The sequence below is a fragment of the Alternaria viburni genome, assembly GCF_023758015.1.
Source record: "Alternaria viburni strain BMP 2772 chromosome Unknown scaffold_30, whole genome shotgun sequence".
NCBI classification, from domain to species: Eukaryota; Fungi; Ascomycota; class Dothideomycetes; order Pleosporales; family Pleosporaceae; genus Alternaria; species Alternaria viburni.
Window position 1 is genome coordinate 285087 of NW_026055799.1, and position 18270 is coordinate 303356.

At 51.7% G+C, this 18270-nt stretch overlaps 5 protein-coding genes across 5 annotated transcripts; 2 read left to right on the top strand and 3 right to left on the bottom strand.

The window, feature by feature from the left end:
- Positions 1–1814: 1814 nt before the first annotated feature.
- On the top strand, positions 1815–3410 carry J4E79_010399 (uncharacterized protein; the record flags this gene model as incomplete). The annotated part of the gene is made up of 2 exons (XM_049359238.1): positions 1815–1903; positions 1955–3410. 2 exons carry the CDS (start codon positions 1815–1817, stop codon positions 3408–3410), a joined length of 1545 nt encoding a protein of 514 aa, XP_049206323.1.
- A 4605-nt stretch (positions 3411–8015) lies between these two features.
- On the bottom strand, positions 8016–9235 carry J4E79_010400 (uncharacterized protein; the record flags this gene model as incomplete). The annotated part of the gene is made up of 4 exons (XM_049359239.1): positions 8016–8378; positions 8434–8513; positions 8561–8844; positions 8901–9235. 4 exons carry the CDS (start codon positions 9233–9235, stop codon positions 8016–8018), a joined length of 1062 nt encoding a protein of 353 aa, XP_049206324.1.
- A 2667-nt stretch (positions 9236–11902) lies between these two features.
- Positions 11903–13803, top strand: J4E79_010401 (uncharacterized protein; the record flags this gene model as incomplete). Its single annotated transcript, XM_049359240.1, has 3 exons — positions 11903–12132; positions 12187–12800; positions 12857–13803. 3 exons carry the CDS (start codon positions 11903–11905, stop codon positions 13801–13803), a joined length of 1791 nt encoding a protein of 596 aa, XP_049206325.1.
- Positions 13804–14357: 554 nt separating this feature from the next.
- Positions 14358–15980, bottom strand: J4E79_010402 (uncharacterized protein; the record flags this gene model as incomplete). Its single annotated transcript, XM_049359241.1, has 2 exons — positions 14358–15845; positions 15900–15980. 2 exons carry the CDS (start codon positions 15978–15980, stop codon positions 14358–14360), a joined length of 1569 nt encoding a protein of 522 aa, XP_049206326.1.
- A 399-nt stretch (positions 15981–16379) lies between these two features.
- Positions 16380–18240, bottom strand: J4E79_010403 (uncharacterized protein; the record flags this gene model as incomplete). The annotated part of the gene is made up of 3 exons (XM_049359242.1): positions 16380–17006; positions 17053–18002; positions 18051–18240. The coding sequence occupies 3 exons, from the start codon at positions 18238–18240 to the stop codon at positions 16380–16382; spliced, it is 1767 nt and encodes a 588-aa protein (XP_049206327.1).
- Between the last annotated feature and the right edge of the window lie 30 nt (positions 18241–18270).

The window sequence follows — 18270 nt, forward strand, 5'->3', positions numbered from 1 at the left end:
GGGTAGCTCCTGCCAACACTGCTCGTCGCGTGAGTAATCAGTCACTTGTATACGCTGATCTTATCAGATCGAGCTGGAATACTCTGAGAGACCCGAATTTGACGCTTACCTCTACGAACGACCACCGTATGACTTGACTTCGCCGCATCGCAGTAGGTTTCGCGCGACCTGACAGAACGTGCACTCGACAGTGAAGCAGCGGCAGCCAATACATGTGCATATCATTTGTTGCATGGCCATCTGTCGCACACCTAGACGAACATATGCAGTACTACATCAATCATGAAAGCGACGGATGCTAGCCAATACACCCTACCAGCCTATCGATTCAAGACAACATCCCCAGTCCATCCCTCTATAGCATCCTCCTCCCATCTCCCCGCCCACAACTTCTCACATTCCTTCCCTAACCTCACCAACACCACCTGCTCCCGTCCATACTCATAGCTCCTCTCATCATCGAACAATTCCCGTATACTTATACTGCAATCCAGCATCGGCGCTTTGTTATCACCGTACTTGTATCCTGGCATGGTCAGGATGGCGATGTTGAGCAACGCGCGGGCTTCGGGTGAGAGTCGGCGTTGCGGGATTATGGTGGCGAGTTGGGGGTTCTTGAAGATTTGGACTGCGTTGTAGATCTCGGAGAAGGCGGAGACGGCCCATGGTGGGAGGGAGGGGAAGTGTTGGCGGAAGGTGGAGAGGGTTAATGGTGGAAGGGCTTTTGATGTGGGTTTTGGCCTTATAGGCAGTGCGGTCGGTTGAGACATTGGTGCAGGTGTGTTGGAGGACTGGGCTGCGTTTAAACGCAGTTATTCGTCTTAGCCGTTGATTGATATGTCGTTGATTGCTTCATTCGTGATAAGCTAGTTGCTAATTTATAGAGGTATAGTTGTGTGCGTTGCCCGAAATGTTGTCTAGAGTTGGAGACATGAGTTTCACTGTGACTCATATTAGGTGTGTAGGTCAATGTCCCAAAGACGTAGTAGCTGGCGTTCGTAATTCTCTCCAAGGAGCCGTCGACAACGCTGTAACAGTCCACTGAAGGGGCAGCAAGACGGCACCTGGGAGGTACTCAACGGTCGCCGCCTTGTTGGAAGTACTCGCAATAGCCCGTTGTATACAGCTGGCACTGGTTTTAGAGCGTAGGAAATAGGATAGAATAGCGCGTATTCGCCTGGCGAACAACACAGTGCCATCAATTGTAGCCAATTCTCGCAATCTAAAGTATGGGCATCTGAAAAACTGATAGTTGATTCGAAGGACGTGGTATCTGTAAAGCAGCATGGACTAACAAAGAAATAACTTTTGGGTAACTCCAAGAATGATAAACAACTCGCCAGCAGACCTTTCATCTTCCGCCATTGGCCAGACTACGCTCTAGATATGGCCGAAAGAAACAGCTGTTACACGTACACATGTGCAAGCTCCCGGGCTCACGTGGCCCTGCCCAATGCCGACCGCATCATTCACTTCTGTAGCTCGGGAGCGGCCACATGCCAGTCTTCTGCTGCTGGACGCAACACTGCTATAAGTTTCGCGACTCAGCGTGTGGTTCGAACTCACTACAGAGGGATCATGAGAGAGCTGGTGGGCTGTCCAACAAGCATGGGGCGCGCGCCTGCTGCATTCTGTGCCCGCCCAAGTGAGGGAAGTCGCGTTCTGCTCCAACAGGATACGCCCCCAACGCGCCTGCTTGCTAGAGAGATGGCGTCACATCAACAGCCTAACGGTAAGTGCGGTCGTGCTCAAGCTTCATCCTTCGCATCTTCGTCCTACAGTCCACGAGTAAGTCTCGATTCGAGCGCCGAGGTATGTCGACCGCCAGCGACCGTAAGAGACAGGCTACACTGTCTTTCAGTGGACAAGGTGTACGGCTGGCAGAAGACCCACAGCCAAAAAGGTGAGATGCGCTTTCCTATGATCGTTACCGATAGCCGCTAACTATCAGTAGGAAGCGAGCACCAAAAGCCAAGGACACGAGGCCAACAAAGCAAGCAGCCTTTGATGACCTGGAGTACGGACAGGATACCTTCAACATGCCCGGCTTATTCCAATCATTCAAAAAGGAAGAGGCGAGGCGAAGCGGCATGGTAGAATCCCATATCGTCTCACCGTCAGGATATGCGACGTCCCTGTTGCATCTGCAGCTGCACTACCCAACGTTCACGACAAAGCATCTCAACGACGGTCAGACGCTAGACGCGACCAACCGTTGCATCCGAATCCTCATCGAGAAGGGCTTCGTGGCGAGCAACACCTATTGGTTTGAAGCGTACTTCCGCCGTCTGAGCGCGGCGTCCGTACGTCACCTCGCGAATGTTGCCGACGGGTGGAAAGAGGAAGTGAAACAACTGCATGACGAATTTGCCTACAGATGTCAGTCGCTGTCGAAGAAGGTCCTACTAGTATTTGGCGCCTTTAACAGAAAGCGCTTCCATGAGCGACACAACGTGGAAAATATCACAGTTCGACTATCATGCGGCAGCACGACGCTCATGGGCATAGTGCGCAACAACGCCCAAAAGATTCTGTTCGTCGTCGTGTACGCCTGGCATCCGGAATATCTACTAAGGAACCGAACCACGGCAGTCGGTCGACAGTACGACGCAGCTTTGAACATTGCTGCGGCATTGAGCGGCGTAGACACCAAAGCAGGGTACTTCGAAGCCCGAGCAGCGAGAACGCATGAGAAGAGCGGAAGAAGCCCAACCCAGCGCAAGTCGACGATCTCTCAGCCCCCTCCATCCCTAGCTCTCGTGACCGCCACAGACATAGAACGAACGAAGAGAGCATACGAGGTAGAGGCGCTCAAGAAAAGGCCCACCCGAAAGACGCTGCGATATCAACGAACCGTATCATACGACAAAAACGTGCCTTTAGACAACTACGGCCTGAACAACCAAGCTATTATCCAGGCAGCACAGTCAGACGATGCCTTCCCAAGCGGCAAGATTCTCTCCCGACCCACCATGTTCGCGGAAACCTCCAACACCTACTTCTACCGCCCATCAGAAGCCGCTAACGCAAGACAACCAACCACAACGAACTCAGCGCGTCCCAGTCAGGGAAGCCCACAGGGTAGCTGGGTGATACAGCCGATAGTGTCTAAGTCAAAAAACACCCTCATCAACACTGCCGTCGTTCATGTTGGCCGCATCATCAAGCTGAAGTGTTTGATATGTGGGTTGGCACCGGAACGAAAGCCCGTCACCGACCGACCAGAGTTCTGCACGCAATCACACGTCGCCGGTCGATACATAGCAAGGGCCCAAGTCTGCACAACACCGAGTTGCCAGGTTGGGTGGAATCCCGAGCCAGGTCGATCGGGGCGGCGACAAATGATGATACCACAGGATCCGACCATCGCGTACGTTAGGTCAGATCAACTTCAGGAGCTGTTCTACTAGATGGGGAACAGCATGACTGGGTACGATCATGCAAATGTACAATCTGAGAAATGCTTGTAACCCAATACGCTCACTACAAAGAGGCTGTACATGTCATCCTTTATCTATCCATCCAAGATTTGTCAAAATGTTATACACATGGCCAAAATCGTGACCCGTGATCCAAATGCAAAGACTCATCGCTGCCAGTATAAGCGCTTCCAAAACGCCGGTTCGCTATGCCCATGTGCCTGCCCATTGCGCCCGTCGTGCCCCTCACTTTGCTTCCCAAGCCTCCAGAGCTGTGCCCCTCAGCCCCTCACGTCAATTTCACCAGGATATGCCAGCGCAACGGCCTCGCCCTCAAAGCCCGCGCCGATATTCAGGAGGTCGACCCTGAACCTCTCAGTATCGCTCTGAACCCTCGACCGAGGCTCCGCAAGATCGTAGTCATCCATGCGCGATGCATCGCATGAACCAACCACTGATCTCACAGACGAGGCCAGCTCATCGCCCATGACATCTTGCGCGCGATAATAACGCTGTCGCACCCAGTGGAAGTAAACGGCAAGCGCGTCGCGATGACTCGGGATGCCGATGCAGGCGAGTGAGCGCCGGAACGGGAGCTTGACGGCGTAGGGATAGGCTGGGAACAGGTGGGTCAGCTGAAAGATCGAGAAAGTTAGGAAGTCCATTAAGACATCAATGGTGCGGATGTTTCGGTACGCTAGACCGTAAGGGGTACAATGGGCTGAGCCGAGGCGCAGCTCGCCGGTGGTGTCGGAGAAGGAAAGATGTCGGAGGTGTGGACGGGACGGTAAGCTGACTTACTGTTGCGAGACATGGACCACGGTGGCGGGTATCTCGTATGGGCTTTGGATGTGGTTGGGTGTCAAGGTAAAGAAATTGGGTGGTAGTCGAGTGTAGTGAGGTGGATGGAAGAACGATGTCTGAGTGAGAATGTGTTGAGTGTCCGAGTTTATGTAGTCTCTTCTCGGGATAGAGTACCAAGGTGAAATAGCTGTCGAGAGAGGATTCGATGTACAAGGCGACTATATAGTATTGATGTGCAAGGTGAGAACGAGGTTGGCAAGTGAGCAAGTCAGTATATCCGCAGAAATGAGCAAGACGGTATTGCGCATACGCGTCCATGGCACACTTATGACTGTCACAGCGGCCGTCCTCACGACCACGTTGAAGCCTCACGACCAAGGCATATGCCCTTTCCCGATCGAGGAGTTAACCATGGCCAAGACGTCGTCCTGGGGTAGGTTCGCCAAGCTAACCACCGGCAAAAGCGTCATAATTGCTACAAAGGGGAACTCATCTCAGCTGCGACGGCTGTGAGCCCTGCACGGGGAGTGGGCAGTTCGGCAGAAGCGAGAGGGTTGCGACTCCTGATAGGTGTGGGCGAGGGTCGGGCGTGGTGATGTTGCCGAGCCGCGTGTTGCGACCGTCTGGCAGCCCGTTTCAAAACTTCACCGGCCGGGCGCTGCAGGAGAAACGCACGAGATCGGGGGGCTGAATCTTGACATTGTCGGCTGCTGCGCGTCGCAACCTTGGAACTCCTTTGATGTGCATAGCACGTACGTTAACGGGTCATCGAGCAAAGAACGCGTGGGCCCTGGGGGAGAGCTCCAGCCCCGCGCTTGCCGCTGGGCCAGCGACTCGAGGCTCTCAGCGTGCGTCTGACAGCGTCACTAGTCAGGGCCGGCCAACGAAGTCTGCTTCATCCGCCCCCATTGCTATCACGGCGTCTTACTATCTCGCTTTGCGCGACTTCAAGCCAGGAGTTGGGTACACGCAAGCGCGCCAAGCGTGGTGAGTGAATTTGACAGTACATACACACCTCAGTAGGGACAAGCAACGCCCAGGGATGGCTGACTGACAGCAGGGGCCACTTGCTCAAGCAATCCATGCTCATACTTTCTTTTTTCTCGTACTTTGACCGTGTAACCTCATCATTCTGCAGCTTCTGGGTCTTTCTTGGTCATCGTATGCAATCTGCACGCACGATTTCCAAGACAGAAGGGAGTCGTCCCGATCGGCGGATGAAATGCCATTCTGTCTCATCGAACGAGGTATACGTAGATGCTGGGCGCGAGTAGCGCAGGCTGTAAGGCTCACCGCACTAGCCACAAGCCAGACCATAAGAGGAACAGAGTTTGCTGATCGGTGTAAGATGTGCCACAGCGTTCCTGGAGTAGCAGTGGGCCCAGGCCTAACCGGGGGAACTCTTGGGATGTCAAAAAGCCTATTCGATAACACGGGCCAGGTGCGCACGACGTGACTTCACGCTGTCGCATTCGCATGCGGCCCCCAAAAGCCAACGGCTGGGTACGCGTCGTGTTACGGCATGCAAATGCCTTCAACATTGGTAATGCTACTCGACCGAAACTTTTCCGACCTTCAGCGTGCCAGTAATATGCGATGGTATGACGAGGGTTTGTCATTCATGTCGACGCTTGGGCAATGCGCACGGGAGTATGCCCAATCCTTCCAATCGCTGATCAAGCGAGTTGGAACGGTAACCACCTCCATTGGTATGAACTGAGACATGTGACCGTCGATCGGCTGCGTGTATAGTCGCACGGTTTGTGGGAGAATTTCTCAGCAAGATCTGACCAAGTCTTCCACTTTCCCTGCATTACAAATTGAGAAAGTGCGACCATCCACCTGCGTCCTACGTCCTGCGTTATCGACGTGGTACAAAGCTGCAGATCGCTGTACCATATTTGAGCTACCGAATGCACTGCGGTCAGCCTTTTCGCGAACAACGCCTCGGCCGAGTCGGCTCCTTCATCACTGACCCAGGGCAAGTATAACAAAGCGCTTCAAGCGCCAGTGACGTAGGAGGGTCTGTTGTATCATCGCAAAGTTGTCGCATATACGGCAATATCAACCCAGGGTCGTCACATGTCCGGTGTCCGAATCGCGATGCGGCCATGGTCCAGGCGGCAGCAGGTGCGAGGAAGCTCTGGTCCAAGACAAAACCAAGGTATGCAGCACCCTCCATTTCTTGCACGTTTCTCGCTTTCATTCGCTCCGTGTTTATTCAGCGCATGTACGATGGTCAAAGCCTATCCGTCGCAGGCTTTGATGTGTAATACTATGCATCCCACAGTCCCTGCTGACCGTTCACCCAAGACAACTCCAGGAACACCGACAAATCCACTCGACCGCTGCATCGTTCGCACGTTCCTCCTTCTCATTCGCTGGATGTCTATCAGCCCGAACGCATGCCTTCTGCACTCTATATATGCAACAATCCTTGTCTTTAAAAAAGGTTACTGCATGCCTACTAGTTAGCTTTAGCCCTATATAATTAAATACGTTAAATTTATTTTAAAATATAATTTATTACTTAATTTTAGTTTTTATACTAAGTAATATTACTTTTTATATACTAGTTCCTACTATCTTAAGATAGTTTAAGTAGCTTAAACCTTATACTATATTAAAACTTATAAACTATAAAGTATAAAAATAATATTAGTTTTTATATATTATTTATTATTACTATAAAAGCTAATTTAGCTTATAAAAGTAGTCTCTACTAAAGTAAGTATATAAGCGTATTATTAAAAGTAAAAGAGTAAGCTTTATATAGCTAATTTCTTAGCTAAAAAAAAAGCTTTAGCTACTAAAGTTATCTCTATATAAGTAGTAAGTAGTATATCTAATAAATAAGTATTATATATACTTATTTAAGTACTTAGAAAAAGTAAGTATAACTTTATATTTTATATTTTTTAAGCTAAAAGTAATAAGTAAAGTTACTAATAAATACTAAGTATTCTTATAATAAGCTTACTAGTAAAACGTAAAGTTATAAAGTAGGCTAAGTAAGCGTAGATATTAAAGTAGATAATTATAAAAATAATTACTATTATAAAAAAGAAAAGTATAAGTAGTATAATTATATATATATTATAGAAGTAATAAAAATACTATAGTACGCTTTATATACTTTCTCTTTTAACTTATTACTATATACATAGAATTTAAAGCTTATAGTTTAGTATTACTATTTTATAGTACTATAATAACTTAGAGGTAACTTAAAGATAATAAGCTAACTATACTTTCTATATTCTATATAACTTATACGCGAGGAGATACTCTACAAAGAGAGAAGTATCGCATCTCTAAGAACCTCTGCCCACTGGTTAGCGCGACAGAGCACCGGACAGATTTTGAAACACAAACGCAGTGAAAAACTTTTTCATGTGGCTGCGCAAGCCACTGATATCTTTGCGACACGAGAGAGATCCGAGTGAACGGTTGCTGCAGGCTGCGGTCGTCTTGTTGAGGGTTGGTGGGTGCACAGCCTCGATGCGGCTCTGCAAGCTGACTGTCGCACTCTGGCGAGCGACAGTCCGGTAATGTGCACGCCGCATTCACGGACGAAAAAACGGTCGTTGCATGCTTTGGTCAAACAGTGCAAAATGACTATACCACACTCCTGGGCAACGGGCGCTTTCGCGATCGGTAATGTATTATGGCCGTCAAGCACATCAATCTAATTCTTGTAGAGAGGCCTTGGTGCGACAGCCGTTCTAACCATTATGCACGGTTCTATCAACCTCTAAACGCGTCGAGGGTGATTGATTCTACACCCAGAACTCAAGCATCCACATTCCAAGGATAATTCTGCTTAACCCATATGATATCCATCTCGCTCGGCTTCGTAGCGCGTTCCAACAGCCCAAGCCCCTCGCCATGGTCGTTCCAGTCGAGGTAGGCCTGGATGGGACAGTCTACACCATTGTCGTTGCAATCTGGCTTTGCATAGCCGTTGCGACTAGGGTAGTGCATGACGCTCGCGAGGTCGTAGCCGGAGGCGGCCTGGATGGGCCAGCCGGGCTCGACAAAGTTCTTGATGAAGGCGACACAGGTGCATTGGTACTTCAGAGCGCGGTACATGGATAGGCAGAGGCCGTCTTCGGTGATGCGGTCGCCTTCCGCCTGACGGGCGCGGTGCCAGCACTGGGTTGGTGATGTTAGTATGCGGTATGTGTCATTGATAGTGGTTGTCACTTACGTCTTCCCAGTCGGCAAGCTGCTTGTATTGTACTTTGATGTACTTTTCGCGGTCGTTGCGGTTGTGTTCATGCGCCATGCCTTGTGGTTGTTAGTATCGACGTCCGCGGTCGCTGGCGATGTCTTACCCAGTACGTGACCAAGCTCGTGTAGAACTCCACCGAGCGTAAAGCCATCGGCGAGGCGAACCAGATTCTGCCAGGGCTTTCCGTTTTGCGTCAGGCCAACAGCGGCGCCCCAGCCAGCACCATCGGTGAATTCGATGGCGACAGTGTCATGAGGTATACCTGCGTTCCAGCCATCTCGGTATTTCTTGACGGGTGCACAGTACATTGGCTTTCCGTCGCTAGTCAAGCGCTCTTTGAAGCTGATAGCGTGGCCGGACTTTTCACCCGCAGCGCCGCCAAGATACCTAGAGCGTTCAGTTAGACACTCATCACATCTCGTTATAGATGTGTCTTTGCTTACTCAACCCACTTCGCCATACCACTCTCAGTGATGTGACGGATATTGTGGCGATCCCACTCCTGTGTGAAGCAGTATGGGATAACGACGTTGTTGGTTGAGTCGCGTGGCCAACGAATCGGTCCAGGGCTCGAGCCCCAGGCGTCGGTAGCACCTTGACCGTTCTGACCAGACATCGTCTCAAGTTCCTCGAAGTACTCCGCCCAATCAGTTACTTTAGTACCATTTTCGAACACGGGCGAGGGAGTGCCGCAGAAGGGACCATAGTTGGGGACTGGTTCGTTGATAGCGACTGCGACCGCAAGGGCGGCGAATTCTAGAAGGTAGAACAGAAACATTTTCGCGGATAGCCAACTCGTTGTGGGCAGAGGTGGAAGCACTGATAACGCGGTCGGGAGAAGAGCAAGTCGCAGCCTGGAGGCCAAGAAAACTCCACCACGCGCAATTGTGGTACGTGCAGGTGAGCAAACACTCGACTGCGAGCTAGTAGTCGTCGGATGAAGAGCATAATTGTACGATGACGTATCTACACACGAGGAATGCGAGCACATTCCTTAGAACGGCAACGTGAAGCGTGACTGTATCAAGTTCTCTCCTTTGTACTTTCTGTGCTCTGGAGGTAGAGAATGGACAAACAGGGGCCAGTTTTTGGAACTACTACGATTTCCTGAATGTAACACAAAGGCTGCCCATATCGTAGTAATCCAACTCTTTCTGCTTCATACCGACCACATTTCGACCATAACGGAATGCGGCGCACTGTCAAAAACACGAAATAGATGAAGCTGAGGTAGTTGGTAGCCGACCTCGGAATGTGTTCACCACCATCGGTAGCGTGTCTGTACTGCAGGTGAAGCAGATTTGAGATCCAGTGTGCGACAACAACGTTACTAAAGATGAGGCGACGTGATCGTTGCCCCTAATCTGGATCGACAAACCGTACGATGAAGGTGCACATTGATGAGTATAGGTTCTTCGGCTGCAGCTTGCGATTCAATCAGTTTGGCAAGTCGAAGCTCACCCGTGCTGGGACGGATTGCGGAACAGATTGTTGTACCGAGCGTGGATGGTATTTCGCTGTTCTCGCGCGAGTATTCGAGGTTGTGACACGAGATACCTTGAGACATGATCTAATCGCGTTCCCCGAGAACTGTTGGTAAAGCATTAGATGCCGTGGAAGAGTGAAAGAAAGAGCTGGCGCGTCTGTGTTGCCCTCAAAGTTCAAGCTAGCCACCTGGGCAGGTGGGCAGCCTTGGAAGCGACACGTGAGCGGACCCCCTCGTCTCTGCCAGTTCCGATCCCGCGTTCCGAGGTCACTCCGTAACACGCCATCATCCACGAAACATCCAACACAAATTAGATTACTACATTACATATTGCAAGCTTGAAGCACCTGCTTTTGGAGACTGTACCGTACTGCCTTGGGATGGATTCCACTAGCATCAACCCTTCAATACAACTGGACCCGTTTCCTTCCGATATTATCATGTGAAAAGAGCATTCCTAGGTACCTACGTACATCGGGAGTGCAGGTGTCAGGAAATTCGAACGTACAACGGCGTTCCAAATATCTGAGAGAATGTTGATCTTGACCTCAGCAGCTGCAAATGTTGTGTCTGCTACTTCCTGACAGCAGCTCCTACATTCGCATAATGAAGCGATTGCGTGTGCTGAGCTCGCAGAATCGGTGTCAGGCATGCATGGCTTTGACCTCTGACAACTTGCGTGCTATACATAGCCTGTATGGGGTTGTTCCCGCCGACGAGTTCTAAGTAAAGCAGTATATCGTGCGACCTATATCCCAATGGCTGTACATATGCTGCGCAGCGGAGTCATGTCCGCACGGGTCGACCAAAGTCATGACGCGGCTTCAACACTCGTCGCCCCTGCCGTGTACCTGAAAACCCCTCATACGAATACCCACAGTTTTGAAGGAAAACACTTCTTCCAGACTGTACCAATTTCAGCGCATTCTCGGACGCCACGAAAGATTAGGAGAGGGAAGCGAAAGAACATCGTGGCGACCAGGAGACAGTGGGGCCTTGGTGATAGTGGCTGCGTCTCCAATACCACAACGGCCCCTCACGACCCTGCAGGACCCGACTCTTCATTCCATGCCCCACTGTCTAACGCGGAAGGTGGTCAGTTCCTGTCGAATGGCCGCTTCAGCCGAGCTAGATGCGATGATCTGATAAGATTAGATGTCATCGTGACCAGCAAGACCGGCTAGCGCCGCTACCCAGCTGTCATGAGGGGCAGTTCGCGTGCAATTGGGGATGAGCTCTTTCCCAACAACATCCACCTCATGATCCAGCAACAGCACTACCAAAGCCACATGTCTCCATTAAAACAGCCACAAACAAAGATTTGGGCGCGAAGAAGTTTCTTCTCATGCTCGTGAACAGTCGGGCCTCTTCACAATGGAGTTCCCACGCTGACTGCTAGTGCCACCAGCTAGAAGACGCCAGGAACGGCGCGAAACTGGATCATGCAACCACGACGCGCTTGCTCAACGAGGATGCTCTTCCTCGTACGGTTCCATCCACAAGGCGAGACCCTCAGGTTGGTCCCGCACGGAATTGAAGCTTCGGCGCACACTGCTCGTTTCGATGAGCCGGGAGCTCCATCCGCCACTGACACTCCGGGCCAAGACCTTGGCAATGCAGAGTTGCGGCACAGCCAAGAGGAGCCAGCAATCAGCTCACAGCGAGATTGGATCTTATCTGATCATCTAGCACTTATCTGATCATCTAGCCGCGCCTAATGCTCTCTGGGCATACGAGATACCTGGACGGTGGGAGATGATCCCAAGCCACCGGGTGGGATACACATGGCAAATTTTTCAGACGCTGTAACTGCGCTGACATTCCCTGTCCGGTCTTCGGAGAGTGGGCCGAGGGTATACTTAAGTATGGCAGCGCTGCCTGTCTTACGATCGTCGCTCACCTGCATCCCAATTTCATACCCTGCCTTGCCCGGCACTTTTCCGGCATCCTTGTTTTGCCATGTCGAACCTGGCTGCGACTGACGCCGTGCGACCTGTAGAGGGCTTTGGTCGTCCCTCAAGAGATATCGACATGGAGAAGAATGGCGACCAGGCTTTCAATGCCCACGAGACTGGCAGCGATGGAGAGACCAAGTCTGTCGAATCGGAAACCTTCCAGAACGGTGTTCAGCGGGTGCGCGCTATCACTGAGATTTGGAGCACGAAGACCTTAATTACGATGCTGGTCTTGTATGTCTAATATCATTCAAACCGCGAGATTCAAAGACTGACCTGCTCATGTAGCATTTACCTTATCGAATTCGTCGCTTTCCTGCAGAATGGCATTGACGCCGCGCTCAACCCCTTTATCACTTCGGCATTCGGTACACACGGTCTCCTGAACGTCGGAAGCGTAATGGCAACTGCGCTCGGTGGCTGTCTTCCTCTCGTCATTGCCAAGGTCATCGATATATTTGGTCGCGTGGAGGGTTTCTTCTTCATGCTGCTCGTCGTCGTCGCCGGTATGGCTATGAAAGCCGCCTGCACCAACGTCCAGACGTACATCGCCGGTCATGTCCTCTACTGGGCTGGTCACATTGGTGTTTTATTCGTTGCCGACATCATGGCCGCGGATTGCACCAGCCTGACGAACCGCATGATCATCTTTACCCTCAACGGAACTCCTCGTATCGCAAGCACTTTCGCCGCACCCGTGATCGCCGACATGTTCTACTACCAGAACAGCTGGCGATGGGCTTTCGGTGCATTCATCATCATCTTCGTCGGTTGCTGCGCTCCCGCGTTGGTGCTCATGATGTTCATGTACCGCAAGGCCAGGAAGGCTGGTCTCGTCAAGAACGTAAAGTCGGATCGTAACTTCCTCCAATCGCTGTGGTACTACGCCGTACAATTCGACAGTAAGCTACACACTCATCTCAAGATTTACCCGTATAGCTACTAACGCGCGATCCAGTCCTTGGCATCGTCCTCATCATGTGCGCGTGGAGTCTCTTTGTTCTGCCTTTCAGTCTCGTCGCCTACGCGCCCCAAGGCTGGAACACCCCGTATATCATCGCCTGCATCGTCCTCGGACTCTGCCTCTTCCCCGTCTTCTACATCTGGGAAGCCAAGTTTGCGCCCGTCCAGTTCTTGCCCTGGAAGTACCTCAAGAACGGTACCATCATTGGATCCTGCCTGCTCTACTGCGTCATGTTCCTGTCCGTCTTCTGCTGGAACGGATACTTCTACTCCTACTTGCTCGTCGTACACAGGCAAAGCATTCCCCACGCTGGATATATCCTCAACGCTTTCTCGCTTACCTCGTCGACATTCAGTCCGCTCATCGCATGGTGGATCCACAAATCCGGTAACTTCAAGTGGACGGCCTACACTGGTGTACCCATCGTTCTCCTCGGTACTGCTCTCCTGATCCCCTTCCGAAACCCTTCCACCAACCCCGGTGTTCTCGCCTTCACTCAAGTACTCGTCGGTCTCGGTACGGCTTTCTTCGCAACCTGCGCCCAGCTCGCCGTCATGGTTCCCGTCACTCACCAAGAAATCGCCGTCGTCAACGCCGTTTGGGGTCTCTTTGGCAGCTTCGGTTCATCCATCGGATATGCCATCGCCGGTGGAATGTGGAACAACATCCTCCCTGGACAGCTACTCATGCGTCTGCCCGAGGAAAGCAAGCCCGAGTACAGGGCGATTTTCGGAAACATCACCTTGCAGCAATCGTTCCTCGATGGTACGCCAGAGCGCGATGCCGTTGTTGGTGCTTATGCCGATGTGCAACGCAAGATGGTCATCACTGGTGCGTGCTTTGTACCGCTGTGCTTGGCTAGCATCTACATTTGGAAGAACATCAACGTCAAGAAGCTTGAGGAGGAGAACGGCAAGCAGACCAAGGGTAACGTCTTCTGAGCGGTACATTGTTCGCTGTATGATGTGCTCAGCGCAGTCGGCTGCAAGGAGCGTGTTCTCATTGGCAGGCTCATTACTCTATATACCCACATCGCCATGGTGATGTAATATAATACTATCGTTTATATCTTCATGCTTCTCACGCATCCTGATCTTCTTCGCTGCTCCACATGTGGTGTATTGGAATGAATGAGCGCTAATCATCCCATTGAGCTCTGCTTGTGTCCCTCCAAAGCATGCTAACAAATGAGCGTTGCGCAAGATGCATAACCTGAGTGTGTACATACGCTGAAGCCGCACCTCCCTCCGATACCTATTGACAACGCCAATATGACGGTCGCGGATGATCCCAGTCCATGCAATCGAATCGATCGAATTCCTCAGGATCGAAGTCGTAATCATAAACATCCTTAGCACCAGGCTGAAAATTCGGATCCTGGCCCTCAAGATACGGGCCCCGGACGTTCCACCAATCGCAAGGTATTTCGCACTTGCATACCGGGGGCCTACGTGAGTCGTTAGCAACGTCAACACCATTTTTCAGGGTGGGTTACCTACAGTCTTTGCCACGGCGTAGCCTGTATCCGTGCGATTGATCCAGCCTTGGAATCACTCCGTTTGTCTAGAGTACTAAGAGCAAAGTTGAACTCCCACATCATTCGTATCCGTCTCTTGACATGACCAGAGAACGTGACTCGGGGTATATGTCTGATGTCCGCCCACGCGAGTGTGAAGAACCAGTGAACGAAGACTTTCTGACACGAGACTACTTTGGTACCCCTGTTTCCTGCGATATTAAGCCAAGGGTCCAATGACCTCCACGTATTACCAGGACCAATCCGTATAGGCGGACGGGTGGTGAAGTGGAGATGCAGATGGAAGAGCGTCGGTATCTCGCGCAGTTGGGCGATTGCGGGGGTCATCTCGTTGTCCAATTCGACGAAACCCTGATGGCGTTCGCACTTTAGGCCAAGGAAGCGGAAGTAATCTGACGTGGAGAGGTTGAGCTCGATACGGCGCATAGCATGGTAGGGGATGAAAACGTGAGGATAAGTGGGACATATAGAAGGATGATGATACCCGTTCAGCAATGCGGTCGTGCGCTCCCATGTGGCCTTTTTGACTTCGTGGCAGATTTGCTGACAGGTGAGAGCAAGTGTGTTGGGATGAACTTGGTATTCGCTTTCGTCAACAGTCACTTTCCCAAAGCGATGTGTGTCTATGCAGCGGCGCTTGGGGCGCGACAATCTGACTTGCTGGTTTCCGTCGGAGTCGCCCTTGCTCAGCGATAAACATATGTAGGGGCCGATGGCTTGATCGTATACGAGGTATCGGAGTTCTTCGGGAAGGTCGAGGAACTGGAAAGCTTGGCCGTTGGACTTCCACCAGTCAGCCATTGTAAGAGGAGCGGGGTTGAGTGACTCAAGATCTTCGGCCATCCAAGTGAGAAACGGTATCCAACGGGGGTGTACATCAATCTCCAGAGCGATTTCATGAGTAAGTCTTGGAGGCTCTGCGGACTCTAACTCGTGGCGGTCGGCTTTTTTCCTGGAAGGGCCCCCCAGAGGGTGGTCTGTAAGGTCATGCTTGCTATTTGAGGATATGTCCTGCTCTAATAGGTTCAAACATACGTTGATATTGGCCGTCTTTTTCCAGAATTCGAAGTCGGTGCGGTGCCGATGACGGATGCACGCTGCCACTGCGTGCTTTAGAGACTCTTTCTTTGAATCGTCAGGTTCATCTTCCAGATGAGAGGCAATTCCATAGCATCGAGTCAACCATTCTTGCAACGTGAGCCACTCGTCTTCTTGATTGATCTGCGGGTGTGGTGTTTGCTCCGCGAGCAGTGTAGATTTCAAAGACTGTCTCCGTACACCGAGGAGTATATCCTCTGCCCCAGGTTGGATGAGTCGTATGGGAGTCGATGATGACGTGGAAGCTGTTGAGCGCTCGACTCGCAGTCCTATCGAGTTCAACCTGAACCTCAGACTCTTTTGTTGCTGGTCCTTGATGTACGTCTCAATCTCGGTAATAGTGTCGGTCTAGACTCGCTGTCAGCATAGCCACTTTTACGCATGATCCTCAAGCTAGCGTACGATCAGAGTGCGCAAAGTTCTTCGTTCCTTCATCGCAGCGATCTGCGTGGGTCTGGACTTGGGCGGAGGTTTAGGAGCCATTGCGGCTTTGCTCGGTGGATTGTACGGGTATTGGTGTACTTGTCGAGAAGCTGGTACCGAAAGTAAAGCAGGTGGGGGCCGTGCTCCGCAAACGAGTGTACCAATGGGTGTCAGTAAATTGTTAGTTTTGCATATCCGACGAAATAAAGACAGACATGGGGCCAGTGCGACCGTGCACGGGGTACCGAGGGAGATGAAAGCTCGTAATTAAATGTTGTTGCGCCGCGGTTGAAAACGAATACGCCAGTATTTCATTGTGTGGTTGTTTGGGTATCGAAAACGTGGTAGCGCAAACGAGGCGGGACTGAGTGGCCAAACCTCAGTGTCGTCCAGTTTGCTGCTTCTTGGTTGATAGCAAGCGGCCTCGAGATTCCTGAGGAAATACCATTAATTTCCTCTTCAGTCTTCAGGCTCGGTCTCGCTATCAGGCGCAGGAGAAAGCGACGAACCCGAGCCAAAAGAGAGCAGTGCGGATTCCTTCACTCTTGTCGACTGCGGAGTTTTACCATGAGCCATCTCCAATACCTCAAGCAATCCCAACAGCCTGTCCGAGCTTTCCTGTAGCAGCTTCTTCGCTTGCTCTTCTTCCTCAGCGTTGCCTCTCTTGCCTTTACCCGTACCATATACACTACGTCGCGCTTGGATACCAGCCTCCATAGCCTTGCGAAGAGCTGGATTAGGGGCAAGAGCATTGTTCTTCATCATGTGCATGAACAACTGTTCCAGTATGAGTGAGATCTTGGTGTTTGCTGCAAAGCTTTGCGTTGTTCCTTTTAGTGGAAGAAGAGTCTTTTCGAAATCCTGTTGAAGAGGGTCTCGGAGAAAGAAGCTCGGTGGCTTGCTGGCTATCATACCATGTAGAAGGTTCGCGGTGAAGGCGACTCGAATGTCGTCGGGTAGCTTCATCGTAGACAAAAGCACCTGAAAGGTCATGGTCGGGACCTGACTGAACTCTTCCAAGATGTTGTCGCAGAGGTCGTATATCCGGGTGAAGAGTTCCGGTAGCTCTACGGCCACTTCGGCGAGCTGTTTGTTGTTAGCTGCCGTGAAGTTGAAGTGAGGAAGTACCTACGAGTGCTATGAGACGCTGCCGCAGCTCGATCGCGTCCTGTCCGCCAAGGCGCTCTATGGCGTCGTGTACGTTCTTAATCCCTTTATCGCTGCTCTCCGAAGACGTGTCGTCGCCACTCTCATCCCCGCGGTCGTCCGATGGGTCCTGCATATCTTCGTCGCTACCATAATCCGCCAACTCCCCAGTCTCGAAGTCAACCTCGCCCACTGGCTGGTCTTCATTTCTTTTACGTCTCGGCTCTGCTGTCTCCCTCTCCCAGACTTCCGGGTAGTCTTTGAGCGAGTCGGGTGTCGCCGTTGCGAGTACAGCTCTGATGATGCGGCGCCTCTTTGCGCGATTCATTGCTGTCTCGTCGCCGGTTATGTAGTGCCAGAGGAGACTCTGCTGGAGGGTTGTCTCGTCGCTCGCTCCCTCCTGGTTACTTTGCTTGACGCAAACATCCCAATCAGTTTCGAGGAAGTCGAGCATGACCCTCAGCCACAGTTTCCACCGACTCCACCGTTTCTTGTGCCTTATCGCGCAATTGAACGCCCATCCCACAGCATGCCAGAAGTCGTCTGCGCGATACCACAGGCTCTTCTCGTTGGCAGCCTCGCCCGCTATTCGCTTGATGTCGCTGCTTAGCTGGGGTGATAAGCTTGCACTAGCCCTGTAGCTGGGGGCACTCCTCCTGTTGCGTTCTCTTGGGAACATGAACGCTTTCCTTATAGTCGGGTATGCGGGGTCGTCTAGCGTCGTGTGCACGCATTGCAGGTATCGCAGCGCGGCATTGGAGCCTCTCGCGGCGTCTCGCGATTGCGCTTTGGTGGTGAATCTGGGGTCGGCGACCATGGAAGAGGCGAAGGCGATGTATGCCGGCGGTGCGAGAAAGCCTATGTACGGCTGCGCGGGTCTCGATATGCTTGTGCCGGCTGCGAGGAGGCTGTACAGGAAGTCATAGCCGCTGGCATCTAGAGTCAGTGTAAGCGTGATCATTTATGGCTGGTAGTGTCGCATACATTGGCCGCCCTCGAGGTAGGCTTTGGCATGGTTGGTGAGCTCGTAAGACGCTTGCTTGGTAGGCCGGCGTTGCTTGTGCCGTGGTCGTGCGCTCACAGCTTCGAGTGCAGCAGATCGCGCATGTCCGTTGGTATGTGCGGAAGGGTTCGAAGTCTTGGAGCCAGAAGCTGGTGTTGCGAGTTTCGCCATGAACGCGATAGTTGTGCTGAGGTGCTAGTG